General features: G+C 50.2%; 1 protein-coding gene across 1 annotated transcript; it reads right to left on the reverse strand.

The window, feature by feature from the left end:
* Positions 1-13,653: 13,653 nt before the first annotated feature.
* Positions 13,654-17,058, reverse strand: LOC122690375 (melanoma-associated antigen 10-like). The gene is made up of 3 exons (XM_043897400.1): positions 17,018-17,058; positions 14,797-14,889; positions 13,654-14,510 (listed from the first exon to the last, which is right to left on the reverse strand). The coding sequence occupies exon 3, from the start codon at positions 14,449-14,451 to the stop codon at positions 13,654-13,656; it is 798 nt and encodes a 265-aa protein (XP_043753335.1). The 5' UTR covers positions 14,452-14,510; positions 14,797-14,889; positions 17,018-17,058.
* Positions 17,059-18,775: the final 1,717 nt, after the last annotated feature.

The raw sequence follows: 18,775 nt of genomic DNA on the forward strand, positions 1-18,775 counted from the left end.
GTCTGTTGTCTTGAGGCAAAATTCTCAAGACAAATTCCCTGTACTGAAAGGGAGAAACAGAGGGGCCCTGAATACTGGTCATGCCTGCCCAGGGGCTACCAGGGCTCACAAGGGACAAAAAGGGGTGGCCAAACCCTATGGAGTCCCTCTGTGCTGGGATGATGGGCAGTCGGCTCAATCTCCACCTTGACATCCTGGAAGGCCTGGGGCAGTGCCCTCTGTTAACTGTGACCCATCTCCTTAAGCAACGGCCTTAACATTCATGACATCGGAAGTGAGAGCACCAATGCACCCACCTATTCTGGGCCACCCCAGGGTGACGAAAGGGGCAAGGCAGGCTGGGCTCCAAGTACTGTGTGTGAGGAGGTGTCTCCCCAGTGCTCACCCTGACCTCTGAGAGGACCTAAGGCCAGACCCTCAGAGGAAGGCCCCCTGGCCTTGACCAACCATCTGGCTGAGGAGGTGGACCTCAGGGCTCCGATGGTTTCTAGGGCTGGCAGGAGAGATTTCTGTGGCCCCCTGTTTGTGGTGGGGGTTGTGGTTCCACTCATCCACAGGGTTTTCACCTTGACTCCTGGCAACTCCTGGGCTCCTCCTGCTGCTGAGCAGACATGCTCCCCAGATGGCTGCCCTGGAGCCATCCTCCCCCTCCAGGTCCCCTCCGCAGCAGGTGCTCCCCCACCCCCACTACGCAGGGTCCCAACTTTTCTGTGGGAGGCTGCCTCCTCAGTCCATCCTCAGGACCTTCGCTTTGATTGCCGTGCAGCCTGTCCTGACCCATGCTGACTGATTCCCCCCAAAGCCCGAACCCTCCAGAGCCCCCCAGTGACCCCCAAGCACCTTGGCAGGAAGAGTGCATCACCCCGGCCTCCATGCTCAGCTCCCACAGCCCTGCAGGTGGGTTCCCTTCTCTCTGAGCAAAGGACCTAGCAGTCCTCCACAAGGGCAGGCTCAGGCCTTTCCTGCCAGGCTCACTCAGGGGCCTCTCAAACTCAGCCCCATCTCCCCGAACCGCAAGGTGCTGCGGTTGGGGCGAGGGCGGGGGGTTGTTTCCTAGTCCTGCTCCGGGTCCTCCTTCACTGTCTGATGGAGTCTGGGCCTCTCCTCTGCCCACCTAAAGCCTCCTGACCCCTCAATCCAGACCTTTAGCTGGTCCAAATGGAGAGGTTGCCCTCAGGGGGGCGGCACCTGGAGCCACACACCCAGGCTCCAGGGTAACAGCAGGGGCAGAGAAGTGGCCACTGGGTTCTGGGGTGCAGGGACCGACTCTCCCTCAGGGTCTCCACCTAATGTCCCTGCAGAGCCTGGGTGGCCCCTCTTCATCCAGATAGGCCACTCCTCACACCAGGACCCCAGCCTCTCTAAGTTGGGACACAGCACATCTGCTCCTCTCACTTGGAGGTGTCCCAGACCTGGAGGCAGGGGCGGGTTTCTCTGGGGTTGCTTCTATTCTGGGGCCCGGGGCCCCCAAGTCTTCCCTCAGCATCCTCACTTTCACTTTGGTCCCATGTAACCCTCCCCTCTGCCCACCTGAGTGCCCACCCCTATCCCAGGCTCCCAGTCTCTCTGGGATACAGATGAGGAAGACAGCACAGCCTGCCATGTGCTTATCTCACCCCATGGCCTCCCACAGCTGAGGGCAGGGCCAGTTTCTCTGGGACATTCCACCCTCACCCACATTCTGGAGTCCAGGGTCCCCTCAGTGCACCCTCAGGGTCCTCACTTTCAGTCCCAGTAGTCCCTAGACTTCTCATCTGCCCACCTGAGCCCCCATTCCCACCCCCATTGCACCAAGTCCCAGTCTGGCTGAGACCTAATGGGAAACTCAGGACACCCTGCCATGTGCTCCTCTTCCTGGGGGCTCCCAGGCCTGACGGCAGGGGTGAGCTTCCTCTGGGATGCCCCACTTTCCTACTGCCCCACTTTTCCGGGCCCCAAGAGCCCTACACTCCTCCCTCTGCTCCTCATGTTGGCTCCCTTCAGGACCTGGGCTCCTCCCTCTGCCCACTTGAATTTTCTGCCCTGAGACCCAGGCCCTCCCCCTCCGGTCCCCATTCCAACGAGCCCACTCGGGGTCTCCCAGGGAGGACGCAGATCCTGTGGGGGTCTTAGTCCTCTCTCAGGCTCCTCCCCTGACCCCCCATAGGGCCAGCTTCCTCTCTGTCGGACTGGACCCTTCTCCCAGACCCAGGCCCACACTTTCTCAGACCTCTGAGGCAGACAGAAGTCGGGTGACATCACATGGGGACCCGCGACTTCGGGACTTCCAGGGCTGAGCTGGGAGTGGAGCTGGATTCTCTGGACCCCCTGGGAAGATGCCCCCTCCCCAGAACCCACTCCTGAGGGTCCTCACTTGGGAGTCCTTGAGGAAATGCTGCTGCAATGGACTCCCTCCGGGTCAGGTCTGCGCCTCTGTCCAGCTGCACCCTGAGCACAGAGTGACTCTGCATCCCAGACTGGAAGCTGGGTGGGGGTGCAGCACCCCTGACTGTGGAGGAGGGTCCCAGAGGAAGCACACCTTCCAGTGTTGCCTCTCTGCTGGCAGTCAGACTTAGTTTGTTCTAAGATTCCTTCTCTGAGGAAGAGGTTGAGCAGTGGGGTCTGCGGAGGTCTTTTGAATCAACTTTTCTAGCTTTTTATAGTTCAGAGCACTGATTTTCACTCTCTTAATCCACAGTCAGAGTCAGAAATATATATTTACATCTTGCCAAATTTCAGGAAAGAACATCCACTCTTATGCTGCCTGATTCACTCTGATGCTCAATGCTATTCTCTTATTTCTAGTGCGATCTTTATCTGCTATTTAAAGCGTACATTTCGGAAAGACCAGTTCTCACCCTAAGGTGAGGTGATTTCAAGTGGTTATTAGCACAGACACTGCTGGCTCAATCATTCCATTCTTCGTGCTGTCCTGATCTTACCCTGTAGTTTCTGGCATCTGTGGCCTGAGACACAGTCTCCCAATTTACACAATGAAATATGGGCAGAAGCTTAAACTTTCCTGTTACCCATCCTGTCACCTGCTTCTATGCAGGCTATAGCTATATAGATATAAATACAATTTATTTCTTTCACTCTCCCTTCTTAGTTTCTCAGGATTTCTTTTGGGAACAGAAGACAGAAGCGCGCTTGTCCTTTTGGTAGATAAATTTATAGCACTAATCCTGTAAGTCTATAAAAAATGAGAATTGATATTGTCACAGAATTCTGTTTCCCATCATTGGATATGTTCTACTGATCTATTTATTTGGGAACTCTTGAACCTGAGTCTACCAGTAAGCTTGTGTAATGCCTCCATAAAGATCTTGTCTACATACTTGTTAGGATTTTTTTAAGATAACTTTTGCAATTTATTGGTTCTAAAATGAGGCATTTTCTATTTCCTGTTCTACATATCTATTGTTCTGGCAGGGCAAAGCACTTGCTTTGGCTATGGTAATATTCCGCCCCTATTTTTCTGAACTCTCTTATTCATTTGACTATTCCAAGGGCTCATTTCTTTGAATTTGCTAGATAGATGATCATTTTGTAATATGGAATATTAATTTTTCAGTATGCATTTATATTGTATAATATAAAGATATTATATTTATATAGCTCTGCCTTTCTGTTTCAGGGCAGCTTCAAAATTTAAAAGGGATAGATAACATACTTCTAGGACTTGTCCCTAGGAAGAACGCTTCTAACATTTCACATTGCTGTATGTTTATACATGTGTATATATGTATACATATACATGATTTATGTATGCTGTATGTTTATATATGTGTGTGCACACACATATATGTGTATATATGGCTATGTATTTATAGTTATTTTAAGTTGCTAATTTATTAAAATCAAATGTATTTTAACAACACTGCATTGTACTCTCTGCCCCATGTTTAAGGGTTTGGACATGTCCTTTTGCTTTGTCTATCCCTCATCTACTTTTTGTGGATATAGATGATTTTCTATTTATCATTTGTCCTTCCTCCACGCTTATATGTGGTTGACTATTGCTTTCACTGTTCATTTGCTTTTTCCAATAAGATTTCCCTTCAATTTTCATAGTCGTAGTTGTGGCCTGTTCTTTTCAACTTTGAGAAGTCCTGTTAAAATTTCTTGTAAAATTGTTTTTTTCCTTTCAGCATTTTAAAAGCAAGGTGTTCTCCCTGTGGCCTGCAGCATGTCTTCTGAGAAGTCAGCTGATAGCCTAATTGAATTTCTCTTGTAGGTAACTTACTGCATTTCTCTTGCTGCTGAAATATTCCCTCTTTATCTTTTATTTTGGGCATTTTAATTACAATGTGTGTTGATGTGGTCCTATGGGGGTTGGTCCTGCTTGGGATTCTAGGTGGTTCCTGAAACTGGAATTATGTTTCCTTTCCCAGGATATGTAACTTTTAAGGTATTGTTTCTTCCACTATATTATCTAATCATTTCTCTCTCTCTCTTCTCTTTCTAGGACCCATATAATGCAAAGGTGAGAGTGTTTAATGTTGCTGTCTCAGAGGTCTCTTAAACTGTCCTCATCTTGAAAACTTCTTTTATCTGTTCAACTTCAGTGATTTCCCCTACTCACTCTTCAAGATTTCTGACCTGTTCCTCCGTATCATCTAATATACTCTTGATATTATTAGTGTACCTTTAATTTCAGCTGTGGCATTCTTCAGCTCTGTTTGGTTCTTTGCTTTGTTTTCTCAGTTTCATTAAACTTCTCACTTCAGTTCAGGTCATTCAGTTGTGTCTGACTCTTTGCAACCCCGGGGACTGCAGCACGCCATGCTTCTCTGTCCATCACCAACTTCTGGAGCTTTCTCAAACTCATGTCTATTGATTCAGTGATGCCATCCAACCATCTCATACCCTTCTCCTCCCACCTTCAATCTTTCCCAGCATCAAGGTCTTTTCAAGTGAGTCAGTCCTTTGCATCAGGTGGCCAAAGGATTTGAATTTCAGCTTATCATCAGTCCTTCCAATGAATATTCAGGACAGATTTCCTTTAGGATAGACTGGTTGGATCTCCTTGCAGTTCAAGGGACTCTCAAGTGTCTTCTCCAATACCACAGTACAAAAGCATCAATTCTTTAGTGCTCAGCTTTTTTTATAGTCCAACTCTCACATCCATACATGACTATAGGAGAAACCTTAGCTTTGACTAGATCTTTGTTGGCAAAGTAATGTCTCTGCTTTTTAATATGCTGTCTAGGTTGATCACAGCTTTCCTTTCAAGGGGCAAGCCTCTTAATTTCATGGCTGCAGTCACCATCTGCAGTGATTTTGGAGCCCAGAAAAATACGTCTGTCACTGTTTCCAATGTTTCCCCATCTATTTGCCTTGAAGTGCTTGGACCGAAAGCCATGATCTTAGTTTTCTGAATGTTGAGTTTTAAGCTGAATTTGTCATTCTCCTCTTTCACTTTCATCAAGAGGCTCTTTATTTCTTCTTTGCTTTCTGCCATAAGGGCTGTGTCAACTATATATCTGTGGTTGTCCCAGCAATCTTGATTTTAGCTTGTGCTTCATTCAGCCTGGAATTTCTGATGATGTGCTCTGCATAGAATTTAAATAAGCAGGGTTACAATACACAGCCTTGATGTACTCCTTTTCCTATTTGCAACCAGTTTGTCGTTCCATGTCCAGCTCTAACTGTTGCTTCTTGACCTGCATACAGATTTCTCAGGAGGCAGTAAGGTGGTCTGGTATTCCCATCTCTTGAAGAATTTCCCACAGTTTGTTGTGATCCACACAGTCAAATGCTTTAGTGTAGTCAATAAAGCAGAAATAGATGTTTTTCTGGAATTTTCCTGCTTTTCTGATGCTCCACTGGATGCTGGCAATTTGATCCTTGGTTCTCTGCCTTTTCTAAATCCAGATTCAACATCTGGAAGTTCATGGTTCACGTACTGTTGGAGGCTGGTTTGGAGAATTTTGAGCATTACTTTGCTAGTGTGTGAGATGACTGCAATTGTTTGAACATTCTTTGGCATTGCCTTTCTTTGGGATTGGAATGAAAACTGACATTTTCAAGTCCTGTGGCCACTGCTGAGGTTTCCAAATTTGCTGGCATATGGAGTGCAGCACTTTCACAGCATCATCTTTTAGGATTTGAAATAGCTCAACTGGAATTCCATCACCTTCACTAGCTTTGTTCATAGTGATGCTTCCTAAGGCCCACTTCACTTTGCATTCTGGATGTCTGGCTCTAGGTGAGTGATCACACCATCGTGGTTATCTGGGTCATTAAAATGTTTTTTGTATAGTTTTTCTGTGTATTCTTGCCACCTCTTCTTAATCTCTTCTGCTTCTGTTAGGTCCATACTGTTTCTGTCCTTTGTTGTGCCCATCTTTGCATGAAATGTTCCCCTGGTATCTCTACTTACCTTGAAGAGAACTCTAGTCTTTCCCATTCTATTGTTTTCCTCTATTTCTTGGCATTGATCCCTGAGGAAGGCTTTCTTGTCTCTCCTTGTTATTCTTTGGAACTTTGCATTCAAATGAGCATATCTTTTCTTTTCTCCTTTGCCTTTTGCTTCTTTTCTCAGCTATTTATGAGGCCTCCTCAGACAACCATTTGGTCTTTTTGCGTTTCTTTTTCTTGGGGAAGGTCTTGATCACTGTCTCCTTTGCAATGTCACAAATCTCCGTCCACAGTTCTTCAGGCACTTTGTCTGTCAGATCTAATCCCTTGGATCTATTTGTCACTTCCACTGTACAATCATGAGGGATTTGGTTTAGGTCATACCTGAATGGTCTGGTGGTTTTCCCTGCTTTCACTATGTAACTTCTCACTATGTACATCTATTTTTCTCTCAAATTCTTTCAGCATCTTTGTGGTCATTACCTTGAACTCTTTATTTGGTAATTTGTTTTCTCCATTCACTTAGTTTTTCTCCTGGGGTTTTATCTCATTCATTCAATAGGAACATATTCTTCTGTCCCCTCATTTTTCCTAATTAGCTATTTTTATTTCTATATCTTTGGCAGATTGGTTTTATTTCTTGATCTTGGAGTCGTGGTCTTTGGAAGGAGACAATCTATGTATCCCAGCAGTCCCCTGCTCTCTTGTCACCAGAGATATATGCTCTAGTGTTGCCACCGTGGAAACTGCGTGGTCCCCTCTCTTGAGGCAGGCTGACTGGTGTGGGCAGCTTGGTAGGCATGGCTGACCCCTGGTCTGCTTGGTTGCCAGGCCTTGCCTTGTGCGGAGGCTGATGATCACCGGTGGGTGTGGTTGGGTCAGGAGGTGTCTGGCTGCTGAGACCTGGGTGGTCCCAGGTCTAGTCCCGGCCCACTGGCAAGTGGAGCAGTGTTCTGGGGTGGATGGTACACAGCCAAGAGTTCTCAGATCTAGTGCTAGCCTGCTGCTGTGTGGGGCTCACTCCTGACACAGCTGGTTTCAGGGTCCAGGGTGTCCTGAATCAAGACTCCTACTTCTTGTCTGGAAATCCAGCTCCTATGGGGTTACAGGTCTGCTGGTGGCCTGCTAGTGGGTGGGCTAGGACCTGACATAGCAGGCTGTAGGGCTACAGTGGACCTGGGGCTGCTTCCTTCTCATTGTTGGGTGCAGCCCAATCCTGGCTACCCTGGCTACAGAGCGTGTGTTCCTGGAATGGACGCCAGTCATCTGGTAAGCAGAGCTGGTGCCAGTGTTTCTGACTGCCAGTCTTGGGTTTGCTGAAGTTGGTGTCAGCCCACTGGTGGATGGGGCAGGGCTTGAATCTCTGGCTTCAGAGCTGAGGGTCCCCGGGCTTGTGGAGGCACACTGGTGGGTGGAGCACCATCCTGGGCACCCTGGTGTCAGAGCCGGGTCCTGCATAGGTGGGGGACTCTGAGGGTCCTAATGCAAATGGCCTGCTGGTGGGTGGGGCTCTGGCCATGCTCACCTATATGTTTGGTCTGAGTCTTCCCAGTACTAATGCCAACAAGCTGCCTGGTGGAGGTAAGACGTCTTGCTAATAAGTGAAAGGGAAGATTTCAAACTGGCACTTGCCAGCACCCATGTCCTTTGGTAGAATGAGCACCCTCAAGTGGCTGTCACCAGTAGCTCTGCTCCAGGGTGAGCTCCATTTACGTACTGCCTTTCCAGGAGCTCTCTGAGATGAACAGGTGGGTCTCATGCAGGGTCTTTCAAATTATTGCGTCCACACAGAATCTTGGAGTGGGTGAGATTTTCTGTATGTACTTGAAGGGGAGTCTCTAGCTGCTAAAACAGTCTGGCTCTCCTGAGAGTAAGCCCCACTTCCCTTCAAAGCCAAATGTTTTGTGGGCATGTTGTCCCAGTGCATGACCTACAGGCTAGGTGCCCAATGTGGGGCTCAGACCCCTCACTTCCTGGGAAGAACATCTGCAGTGGTGATTATCCTACCGTTTGTGCATTGCCCACCCAGGGTACAACTCTTGATTATACCATGAATCTGCCCAGCTTACCCATCCTGAAGTGGTTGTCTTTCCATACTATATATATATGTGTGTGTGTGTGTGTATGTATATAAATATAAATATATAATTCTATACATATTAAATTATCTGTATATTTTATATATAAAATTATATTATTTTCATCACAGACTACTACTGAATCTTCAGTGTCATACTGTTCTTCAAGAACACCATTGAGCTCCTATTGGTGAGTTGATCAGAATATCACACTTCCATTCTTGAAGGAGGAGAGGTCTATCTTTGCTGAAACAGATAGGTACACATTCTAGATGTGGGTTTCACTTTCCTGCTTGCAGCACCTTGTCTGATGCCACTATTTGAGGGTTCACAGAATGCAGGACTGAGTGACACAGAATATTTCACAAAACCATCCTGGACCAAGAGGCCCTCTAATAGCATGCCAGAGGCTTAGAGGGCAAGTGGCCATGAGCTCCAAAGTCGCTATCTCAGCCCCCACCTTCCAGAAGCTTCTGGTCTTCTGGAGCAGTGGGATGACCTCTACAAAGCACACGTGATATACACACTGGGATCACCCTCCAGGGACCAGACACACTCCATATCTGTCATCTTTAGTTCCCCCACAAACTAAGATACATGGTCCTTGAACTAGGGGGTAGAGTGACCCCATTGATCACCACTCCCACTGATCCATGACCCTACCTACCATCACCCCCACTGACCCACAGAGAACTTGTACTTCCGGTCTCCCAAGAGTAGTTTCTATACTTGCACAGCAGGACTGTCCACATTAGCCACGTCTAGCTATTTACCTTTGACTTCACACTACGTTAAGGTAGAAGGCCAGGCCCTGGGACACACTAAGCACATTTGAGTTCACAATTCCCAGCCTCATGTGGTTACTGGTTAAGCCCTATTGACGGTGGTGACACATGACAGGCTGTTCCCAAAGCAAGAAGGTTCCCCCAGGAGACACGATAGCAGTCCTACTGACCTATGAGCCATGGTTCCAACCTGGGCACTTTGGGCTCCTCCTGCTAGGGGACCAGCACACACAGAGAACTGTCCCCATCCTGGCAGGCAGAGATGACCTTGATCCTAAGGAGTGTGCGGGCTACCTTGGCACAGGAGGAACAGCGAGGAAACATCTCTAACAGCCAGGTGATGTGTCTTGGGTTCCTGCCCCATTTCAGTGGTGAATTGACAAGTCCAAGAGCAAGGGTCTGAGAAGGGCATCGGGCCCAGAGCTTCAGAACCCTGAGGGACAAAGTCTGTATTACCTCACCAGGGAAGCCACTGGAAATGGCTGAGGTCCTGGCTGAGAGAACAGGGGATTTAGAACGGATCTTGGGCAAGAGAGAGTGACCATCAGTTGTGGTGCAGCCACTGCTGCAACTGTGAGGGCCTGGCGTTTGTTCAGTCTTTCTCTCTGAGCTTCTTCAGGAGAGGAGACCAAGCAGAATCTTCAAAGAACTGTGCTCAGACGAGGTGAACTCTCCAGATGAAGGGAGTGTATGTCAGTGCTGGGAGGGGTGGATTATAGTGGATGCCATGGTACCACCCAGATCTCCTCTTTGTGACTAGCCCACTCATTTGCCCAGGGCCACCGGTATTGGTGGATGAGGACTGAGAGCAAAAGTCTTCTCTAGAATTGCCCTCCACTGAAGGGAACTTCCTCCCTGCAGGCAGCATGTTGTGAGAGACTACTCACGGGATCAATTTGGGGAGGATACAGTGGCCTGACCCCCTCACCTTGATTATGTTGATCTCTGCAAGGTCTCTCTTTTGATGTCTGCTTCCTGAAAATTACTATGACCACCGTGCTCTGAAATGGCACCAGAAGTGAACAACAGAATGAAATGCAAGGTAGACACAGAGACTTAGCCTTTGGAAGTTGAAATCATGGGCAGGGGGGATCCATGTGCCCTGTCAGAAGTTCCAGGAATATGACCCCCAAGTATTTGTGTTGGACTCAGTCACAAAGCCATATCTCAAGGCTTTTGTGTCCTGATGGTTATTTTGTCAAGTCAGATCATCTTCTTGACCCAGTGAATAAATGGAACAAAACTAGTAAGCATTTACCACTACTATTATGATGAAAGTATTTATGCCTCACAGAGTGAGGCAGAGGAGTATGGATGGATGGGCTCCAAGTTAGAGATTTTCAACTGGCTTCCTGTTTGCATTTCACAGGGCACAAAGAAGTAGGCTTCAGGCTGGATATCTACAAATGTTAGTATTCCCTGTGACAAGGGATAGGTTGGCTACAGTTAAGGCACTTACAATCAGCCTCCTATTTGCTCTCTGAAATGAATGAAACAGTAGAAACAGCATAAATAGCCAGTGTTTGTCTCTTATAAATACCTAAAGGTTACAGTCATGGCAAGGACAAAGAGGGGCAAAACTGTTTGAGTAAAGGATAAAGGGATCTCCACTCCCCCATCTTTTGGGACAAAGGAGACATGCGACATGTGAAAAAAGGCTTCTTGTGGGTCAAAAGTCAAGGGATAATGCCAGACCATAATGAGTCTTGCTCCTCCCAGAAACCTTCACTTCGAGATCCATCTTGGCTGAGGGGTGTGTGTATGAATGCAGGGGAGTATCCCAAGGCAGGTCAGGTGTGGAAAAAGAAACCAGATAATTGGCCTGAAGGAAGACAAAAATCCAGAAGGACTGCCTTATATAAATGACTTTTCTGACTCTTGACTGTGCTCCTGCTCACCAGGTGTGACATCCACACTCTTTCTCTCCAAGACTGCATCTCTGCCTTGCTTCTATCTCAACTAACAAACCATTTCTTTATGTGCTCTCCCACTTGTTGGGCTATGTCTCTAATAATATTGTACCTGCATTTACAGTTTCTGTCTGTCATAAATGAATTCTTCACTGGAGGCAATGATTCATGAAAAAATAGCTTTCAGGCTCTAGCCCTTGCTAGTATGGTGGCTAGGATTCCTGGCTCTCATCCAGGCTACCCAGGTTTAATTCCTGGGCAGGGGATTAAAATCTCACTTCACATAACCGCTCACTGCTGCCTCATGACATCAGTGCCACTGGAAGGAGCCCAGGTCCTCACCTTGGCCCTGCATGGACAGGCCTGGACAGAGCTTCCATCAGTCAGTCAGGCAGGAGCTTTTCCTGCTTCTTGGGAGCTCAGTCCCATGGATGTGGCACCACCTGCATCCAGAATATCTTTCCACTCCACCCCAGATATCAGGACAAATGGAATGATTTTTTCCCAAACAATGTGCTACTCTTATTTATAGGGAACATTTTTTTTTTCTGTCTTTCTATTTAAATTGGTGCATTGATCATGTAATTTATTCCCAAACTGTTGTAGGTTTACCTAGGATCCCATGTTCCCTGCAGGCAGCTTCCAGGAAGCAGAAGGAGAAGAGATGTGAACAAGGACCTGGAGTCTCTCCCCTGCCCTGAAACGTACTCGGTGCTCAACAGACAGCAGCCGGTAGGAATAGCTTGTGATGAAGACAATTCCCTTTGTGTGTTGAGGAGTTTCTGAGAAAGCCAGATGAGCATTGAATCTCCAACTGTTTCTAGTCACTACTCTGTATTGGCACTTTCAAATGCAAGATCTGATTTAGTCTCCAAGGCTCTCGTGAATGTCAGGGATGGGTCCCCCGACTCCCTCCAGTGTTCTTTCTGCCCTTCCCTCTGAAGTGATGCCAGTGCCCCACAGTCTCAGTGGGCTGAGGATGTGCCCCTTCTTCCTGATGCCATTACACAGTCTCCCCCTGGGAGTTCCGGCTGCCTCCACACAATGGAACTTGCCTGAGCACCTGCACAGGTGCCCGTAGGCTCCCCGACAGCCATGACCTTCATGAGGGGCAGGCATCAGAAAAGCGACAGTGAGGGGACAAGGACAGTGGGAGTTTTCTTGATAAAATCCAGCTAGGATATGCACAATGCACCACCCTTCACCTCCAAGGAGCATTCTGAGGTGTGTGAATTCAAATTCAGTACAGATTTTGCCACTGTGGTTTCCATAACCCCTCCTCATCTATGGCTTTAGGATCTGCCCACCTAGAAAAGCTAATCCATTAGTTTAAGTACACAGCCACCAGTTTCAAAAAAGACAGTCCTAAAATCCTACCAAGAGTTTGGGGGTGCTTACCAAGATTTCTTCAACTGTATTCTCCAAGACTTGAGTAGATTGTGCAGCAAACCAAAGTCCACTCACCCCTCCCCATTTTGACAACTTTAGGTGTACTTAGATCAAGCAGCATAAACAAGTGTCTAACTGTTCCTGACCATAGTGTAACTTCCCTTCCTGCCCCAAGAAATTTATCTAGGACAGAAGAGGATCTTCTAATGTGTATGTCCCATTTCAGATTTTCTTCTCACCCATAAGACACTGTGTATAGCTCTGGCTGCTGCCACCGCCCAGGTTCATTACCATCACCTCTCACAGAATGAACCCAGCTTCCCAAAGTCCCAAAACGCCCTGGCTCAGGCACCAACACTCGAGTGCTCCTCCTGGACCCTCACCGCCCTGCCCCAGGTTGCCTTGTTCTGTGAAACTAGGGGACATCTCTCTACCTTCTTCATGTGACTGCAGCTCTTAAATCATTGCTCTAGGTGTTGGGGAGTCCTGCTTTTCCTAGTGTCCCAACTGCTAACGCAGGGCCTTCCACAGAGCACAGGCTCCATGAAGGTCTGTGGAATAAATGAGCCAGAGCAGGGCACTTATTAAGTCAGATCAGGTGTTTTGTACTTTCTTAAATAATAACTTGAAAAAATCCAATTGAACAGAGATAGTTTAGCTGTATAAAAGTACATACAAGGAACATAGAGGAACTTACCTCAAATATATTTAATTTCTCAATTCTTACTAAGTAATATCATATTTCCAAAATAGTTATATTCCCATTCCATGGAATCTTGACCAGGGTTACAAAATAAAATCAAAGAGTTCACAATCACTTTTACAAAACAGCAAACTTTTTTTCTTGAACTGGGTGAGCACAAACACACTGTGATCAACGTTATTGACATAGTTAGACACTGAAGCTTATTAAGCCTTCTATTAAAACAAATAACATTTGAAAAATTCCTAAAGGAAACAGAAGTGAATCTCCATGTCATTGTAAAGAACATGATCCCAAAGATGCAGCACAGCATTTCCCCCAACTGGCCCAGGCCCTCATGACAGAGAAGGCAGAAGGAAGGATCAGCCTCCCTTCCTTCCTTCAGGACAAGCTGCTGGATGTGGGTCTGGCTGCTGCTCTGGCTCAGGGCCCCTCTTCCTCCTCCCTCACACCTCTGTACACTGGGATGGGAAGAACCCGGGACCCCTTCCATTGACCCTGTGCAGGTAGTCCTTGACTTGCTGCTTGCTGGTCTCTGCATAGGCCCTGGTACCCCACAGGAACTCATAGTGAGCAGGGTGGCTGTGAGGCACCTGACAGTACTGCAGGTACCCCGCCTGCACCCATATTTGGGTCAGCAGCTCCTTGGGCTCCCCATAGACGTAGTGCTGCATCCCAGCAAATGCCCCCATTCTGCTGAGTTCTCCCCAGACTTTCTCCTCACAGACCCAGTCCCCTGCTAGGAGAGTCAGGGTCAGGGCGGAAACCAGTAGGCCAGCCTTTGGCATACTCTGCCCATCCCTCTGCATGTCACTGAGCGTGAGGCGGCCCAGGGTGGGGATCATGACATAGATGTGCTCTCTATGGTCCACCTCTTTCATATCCAGGCCAAAGACCAACTGCAGGCACTGTGTGGCTTTATGAAAGACCACAGGGAAGTGGGCCTGGTTATCCCTGAGGACTGTATTCAGCATTTCAGTCTGGAAAATCGGCTCCTTGGTGCCATACTTGAGGAACACGATCTCGACTAGATCAGCCACCATCACATTCAGAGTCTGCTTGAGAAAGATCTCTGCATCTACGGTGGCAGAGGAAGATGAGATTGGAGGGGAGGTGGCCAGAGGGGTTGAGGCATCCTCCGCCTCCACCCCCAGGAGCTGCGCCTCCACTGGGCCCTGGGCCTGGATTTGGCCCTGAAGGTGTTCCTCAGGAGTGCAAAACTCATTCATCGGGACCACAGGCATGACGGATGGGGTCTTGTGCCCAGTGGGAGTGTGGCATGGGGGAAATGGAGACCACTGACCTGGGAAAGAGAGAGTGTAAATGGTCCTAGTTGTGAAACATGCCATGGGTGGCTCTGACTGAGGCCACTTTACTGGTCTTCCTTGAGGGCTGCTCTTGGGCGTTACAGGGGTGCTCCCCCTTGGTAGTCAGTCCCCTGTCAACTGAGGAAGAGAAATTTTGGCCCAGGGTGCAGCCAGTACAGCCCAAGGTTCTGGGGCTGACAAGGTGGGGGGATTAAGGCATTTTGAGGTCCCCTCTGTTCTGGGATGGGGAGCCCCTGTGCACAATCAGGGCACCCACCTCACCTTGTCTCCCAGCACTGCCTGGACGTCCTCTGCTCCCTGACCTCAGGACATGGGCCTCAGACCTCCACGTTTGCCTCCTGTTTCCTGGAGCCCCTGTGAGACAAATGGAGGGGGCACCTCGGGGGGAGACTGTGGCACAGACCTAGGCCTTCTGTGCTGGTAGGAGGGATTGACTCTGTGAGGTCCCCACAGATCTGGGGTGGGTAGTCCCATTGGGGCTCACGTGTAGTGCTCACTTTTCCACCAGCATGTCCTGGACCTTCCCCTTTGGGGACCTGCAGGGAAATTCAGAACAAGACCCAAATCTGGACAGAAAGTGCTGAGGGGCCCCACATGTGGCCGCACCTGCCTAGGGCATCCCGCAGGTCCTAGGCTGGGGAGATGCTCGGTCCTCACCTCTCCTCACATCCTACTTGGCCTCCAAGCACTGAACACAGGGGCGGGCATCTGCTCAGTCCTTCCTCGGGATCCAGGGAGTCCACCCTCTGCAGAACTGAAGCCTCCACCCTCCACCCAAACACCTCATCTTAAGGCCCCTAAGACAGAGGTGAATAAACTGCTCACCCTGCTCTGGGACCTCCATGACCCCACAAGAGCAAGGATCCCTCCCTGCCTTGGAGTTTAACACCCTCAGTCCTTCCTCGCATGGAGCCTAGATTCCAGGCAGGACCCGCGATTGTCCCGTCTGCCATGTTGAAACCCCGCCACTTTCACCAGGTCCCCAGGCTCTCTGAGATCTGGATGTCAGGAAATCTTGCTCATGGTTGTCCTTCCCGGGGATTACCAGAGTCCCCTCTATTCTGGGGTCAGGCTCCCCTCCTCCCTCAGTGTCCTCACCTTGACTCCCGGTAGGACCCGGGCTCTGTCCTCTCCCTACCTGAGGCCTGGCTCCTCACACCAGGTCCCCGGTCTCTCTGAGACCCACATGTCAGGAAGTCAGACAGGCCTAGAGTGCTCTTCTCACCCCAAGGGCTTCCAGGGCCAACTACAGGGGCAGGGATCTGTGGGGTTCTGTCGGTCCTCCCGCAGGGACCCCTCAGTCTTCCTTCAGGCACCTCAACTTGCCTCCAGTCGGGACCTGGGATTCTTGCCTCTCCCGAGCTGAAGCCCCGCCCCTTATACCAGGGCCCCAGTCTCTCCAAGACCCGGGTGTCAGGAAGTCAGACCATGCCTGTTTTGCTCATTCTACCCCACAGTCACCCTGGACTGATAACAGAGATGGGCTACTTTGAGGCCTCCTCTGATTGCGGTCCACGGTACCCTAGTCCTCCCTCAGGGTCCTCAACTTGACACACCACAGGACCTGGGAATCAGCCCACCTGAGTCCCTGCCCCATGCAAAGTTCCCAGTCTCAGACCTGGATGTCAGGAAGCCTGCCCCCTGTTTCAGGACCCCAGACTAAGACCCAGATACAGGGAAGTGAGACCACACATGTTGGGTTCATCCTACCCCAGGGCCACCAAGGACCGACAGCAGCAAAAGGCTTCTCTGAGGTCTCCTCTGATTAGGTTCCAGCGTCCTTTCAGTCCTGCCTCAAGATCCTCAACTTTGACAACCTGCTGGTGCTGGAATTCTTCCCTCTGCCCACCTGAGGCTGCTCCCCCATACCAGATCCCCAGTCTCACTGATACCGAGATGTCAGGAAATATGGTATGTATTCATTTAGCCCAAGTCCTCCCAGAGCCCACTCAGTAGTGGGGTCCAGCGTCCCCACAATCCTCCCTCAGGGTCCTCACCCAGACTCCCAGTGTCAGGAGTGCCACAAGTTACTGATGCTTCCCTTCTGATGGAAGAGAAGGGAAAACTCATTCTGCCAATACAGCTACTCAATGTGACCACACACTCACTGAAGGGCCATGCAGGAAGAGGCCCGGGGCACACCACACACACCCGAGTTGCTGACTCATGCCAGAAAATGGCCTTCCACAAAGTGTGTCGTGTTTCCACTTCACCAACCACAGGCAAGGGTGTCATGTCCTCACACCCTGGCTGGCCCCAAGCATCATCATTTGGTTGAACCTTTGCCCGCCTGCTGGGTGACAAAGGGTCACACTCTTCACTGGGTCTGGCTTGGTTACAAGGGACCTGGTTGGCCCCTGGGGCTTGGCCATCACTGTGTCTTCTACTGAGGTATGTGACTGGACCCCAGGCTTGCCCATTTTCCATCATTCAGTGTCTCAGCCAACTCCACCCCTTCCTCCTGGGTGCCTCAGAATCTCACCTGTGTGGGTGGAATCCCAGAGCAAGAAGTGGCTGCAAGCACTCCTACCACTCAAAGCAGAGGGTGCCTGCTTGGTGGCCAGAGGAGAAAACACTCTTCTGCCTGCTTGACTGGGCGTCTTCACCTGCATGAGGACCAGAGGAACAGGGAGAAAGTCACCAGTGACAATACAGCCATCTTGGACAACAAGCCACCATGGTCTTCTCCTTGGCAGAGGCCTCAGACCATGGGGTTCCAGGAGGGCCCAACCGATGAGAAACATACCTGCAGGTTCCCTCAGGGTGGGTTCTGCTCATCACAACAGCTGGACTGTCCTCACGCGGCTGGGACAGGGACCCCACGATGCCTCAGCCCGCAGCACAGAAACTATCCCCCAGGAGTGATGGTGATTTATAGCCCAGGAGACCCTTCCCAAAGAACAAGAGAAAATGACTCCTCCCCTCACAGTGCCACTCCGGAAGGATCTGGGGGCCCCATAGTCAGTGTGCCGCCCTCCATGGACTCGTGGTTGGTCCCCACCAGGAGGGGAACTATTGACAAGCAACTGAGCCCTGCTTGTCAGGGTCAGGCTTGGGTAGGGGTGACTCACAGGGGGTAGGTGGGGCTAGTGTGAGGTCATAGTCCAGGGGCATGGTAGGAGGCTGGAGGGCAGGTCTGCTGGCATCTTCCCATGTATGTTCCAGGGCATTGCCGGGACGCACACGTGGAAGGAAAGTGGGCTGGGACTGTGGCCCGTGGAGGGGGCCAGAACGTCTGACTTGGCTCCCTGGCAGGCACTCCTGGAAACCCCCACCTGGAGGTACCCGTGACGCACGAGGTACCCTCCCACCTTTCTGCAAGCAGAGTGAGTTGCGGGTGCTTTGGGATGACTGGGCGGTGGCTACCAGTCAGGACTGTGGTCCACCACCGGGACCGAGACCTCTGACAGCACTGGCTGACCTCAGCCCACAAACACTTACACCCGTCATTTCCGGTGCATATGGCTTCCCTTACTCACGTAGGCACACAGGTATGCAGGCACACAGTTACGTTGACACACACGTAGCACGTATGAACAAAGGCGCATTCCTTCGCCGGCCCTGTCTGCTAGGAGACAAACTAAGATCCATCACGCTCTGAGGCGCTTAGAAGGTCAGGCCGGGAGGAGCCTCGAGAAAGGCGGCCTGGAGCACGATCAGGAGCAGGACCCGGAAGTGAGGGAGGAGGCTTGAGGAGCAGGGCTAGGAGTCTGGGGCTGAAGTGTGGGAAAGACCTGGGTGAGGAGAAGCTTCTAGAGAAGGGGATGGGGCAGGGCGGGGCTGGGACTGGAAGGGGCTTGGGGTGTGGCAAGGCGGGGCTGGGCTGGGTGGGGCCAAGGTGGAGCCACCTGAGGTGGGGAGGGGCTGACAGGGATGGAGCTGTGGGCCCGGGGAACCCATGGGGAGTAGGACTGTTCAGCTTCATGGTGGAGGCCAGACTGTATCCTTTTCAGCCCTTGCCATAGGCGTCCAGTCCATGAGACTCGGCGAGAGTCAAAGTGACCATGACCCAGTGTCCTCAGTGACTGCATCTGAGCTTCAGAGTGGAACCCAGGGGCCAGGGAAACAGGGAGAGGGGCGGCTTCTGGGCAGAGTTCCCCATCTCTGGACTGAAAGCCCAGGCTGGCTCCCTTCCAAGCCACCCTGGGACTGCTGGCCCAGTGCTGAGCAACAGTCTTATCTGTTTTTTTGCAGGTGTGAAGGAAAATCCTCACTGTGTTTCCTGCTGCCCCTGGGACCT

The sequence above is a fragment of the Cervus elaphus genome, chromosome X (assembly GCF_910594005.1).
Source record: "Cervus elaphus chromosome X, mCerEla1.1, whole genome shotgun sequence".
Classification (NCBI taxonomy): domain Eukaryota; kingdom Metazoa; phylum Chordata; class Mammalia; order Artiodactyla; family Cervidae; genus Cervus; species Cervus elaphus.

What these genes read in the sequence shown, in the direction of transcription:
- LOC122690375 (XM_043897400.1), bottom strand. Translation starts at nt 14,451, where the DNA reads ATGCCTGTGGTCCCGATGAATGAGTTTTGCACTCCTGAGGAACACCTT.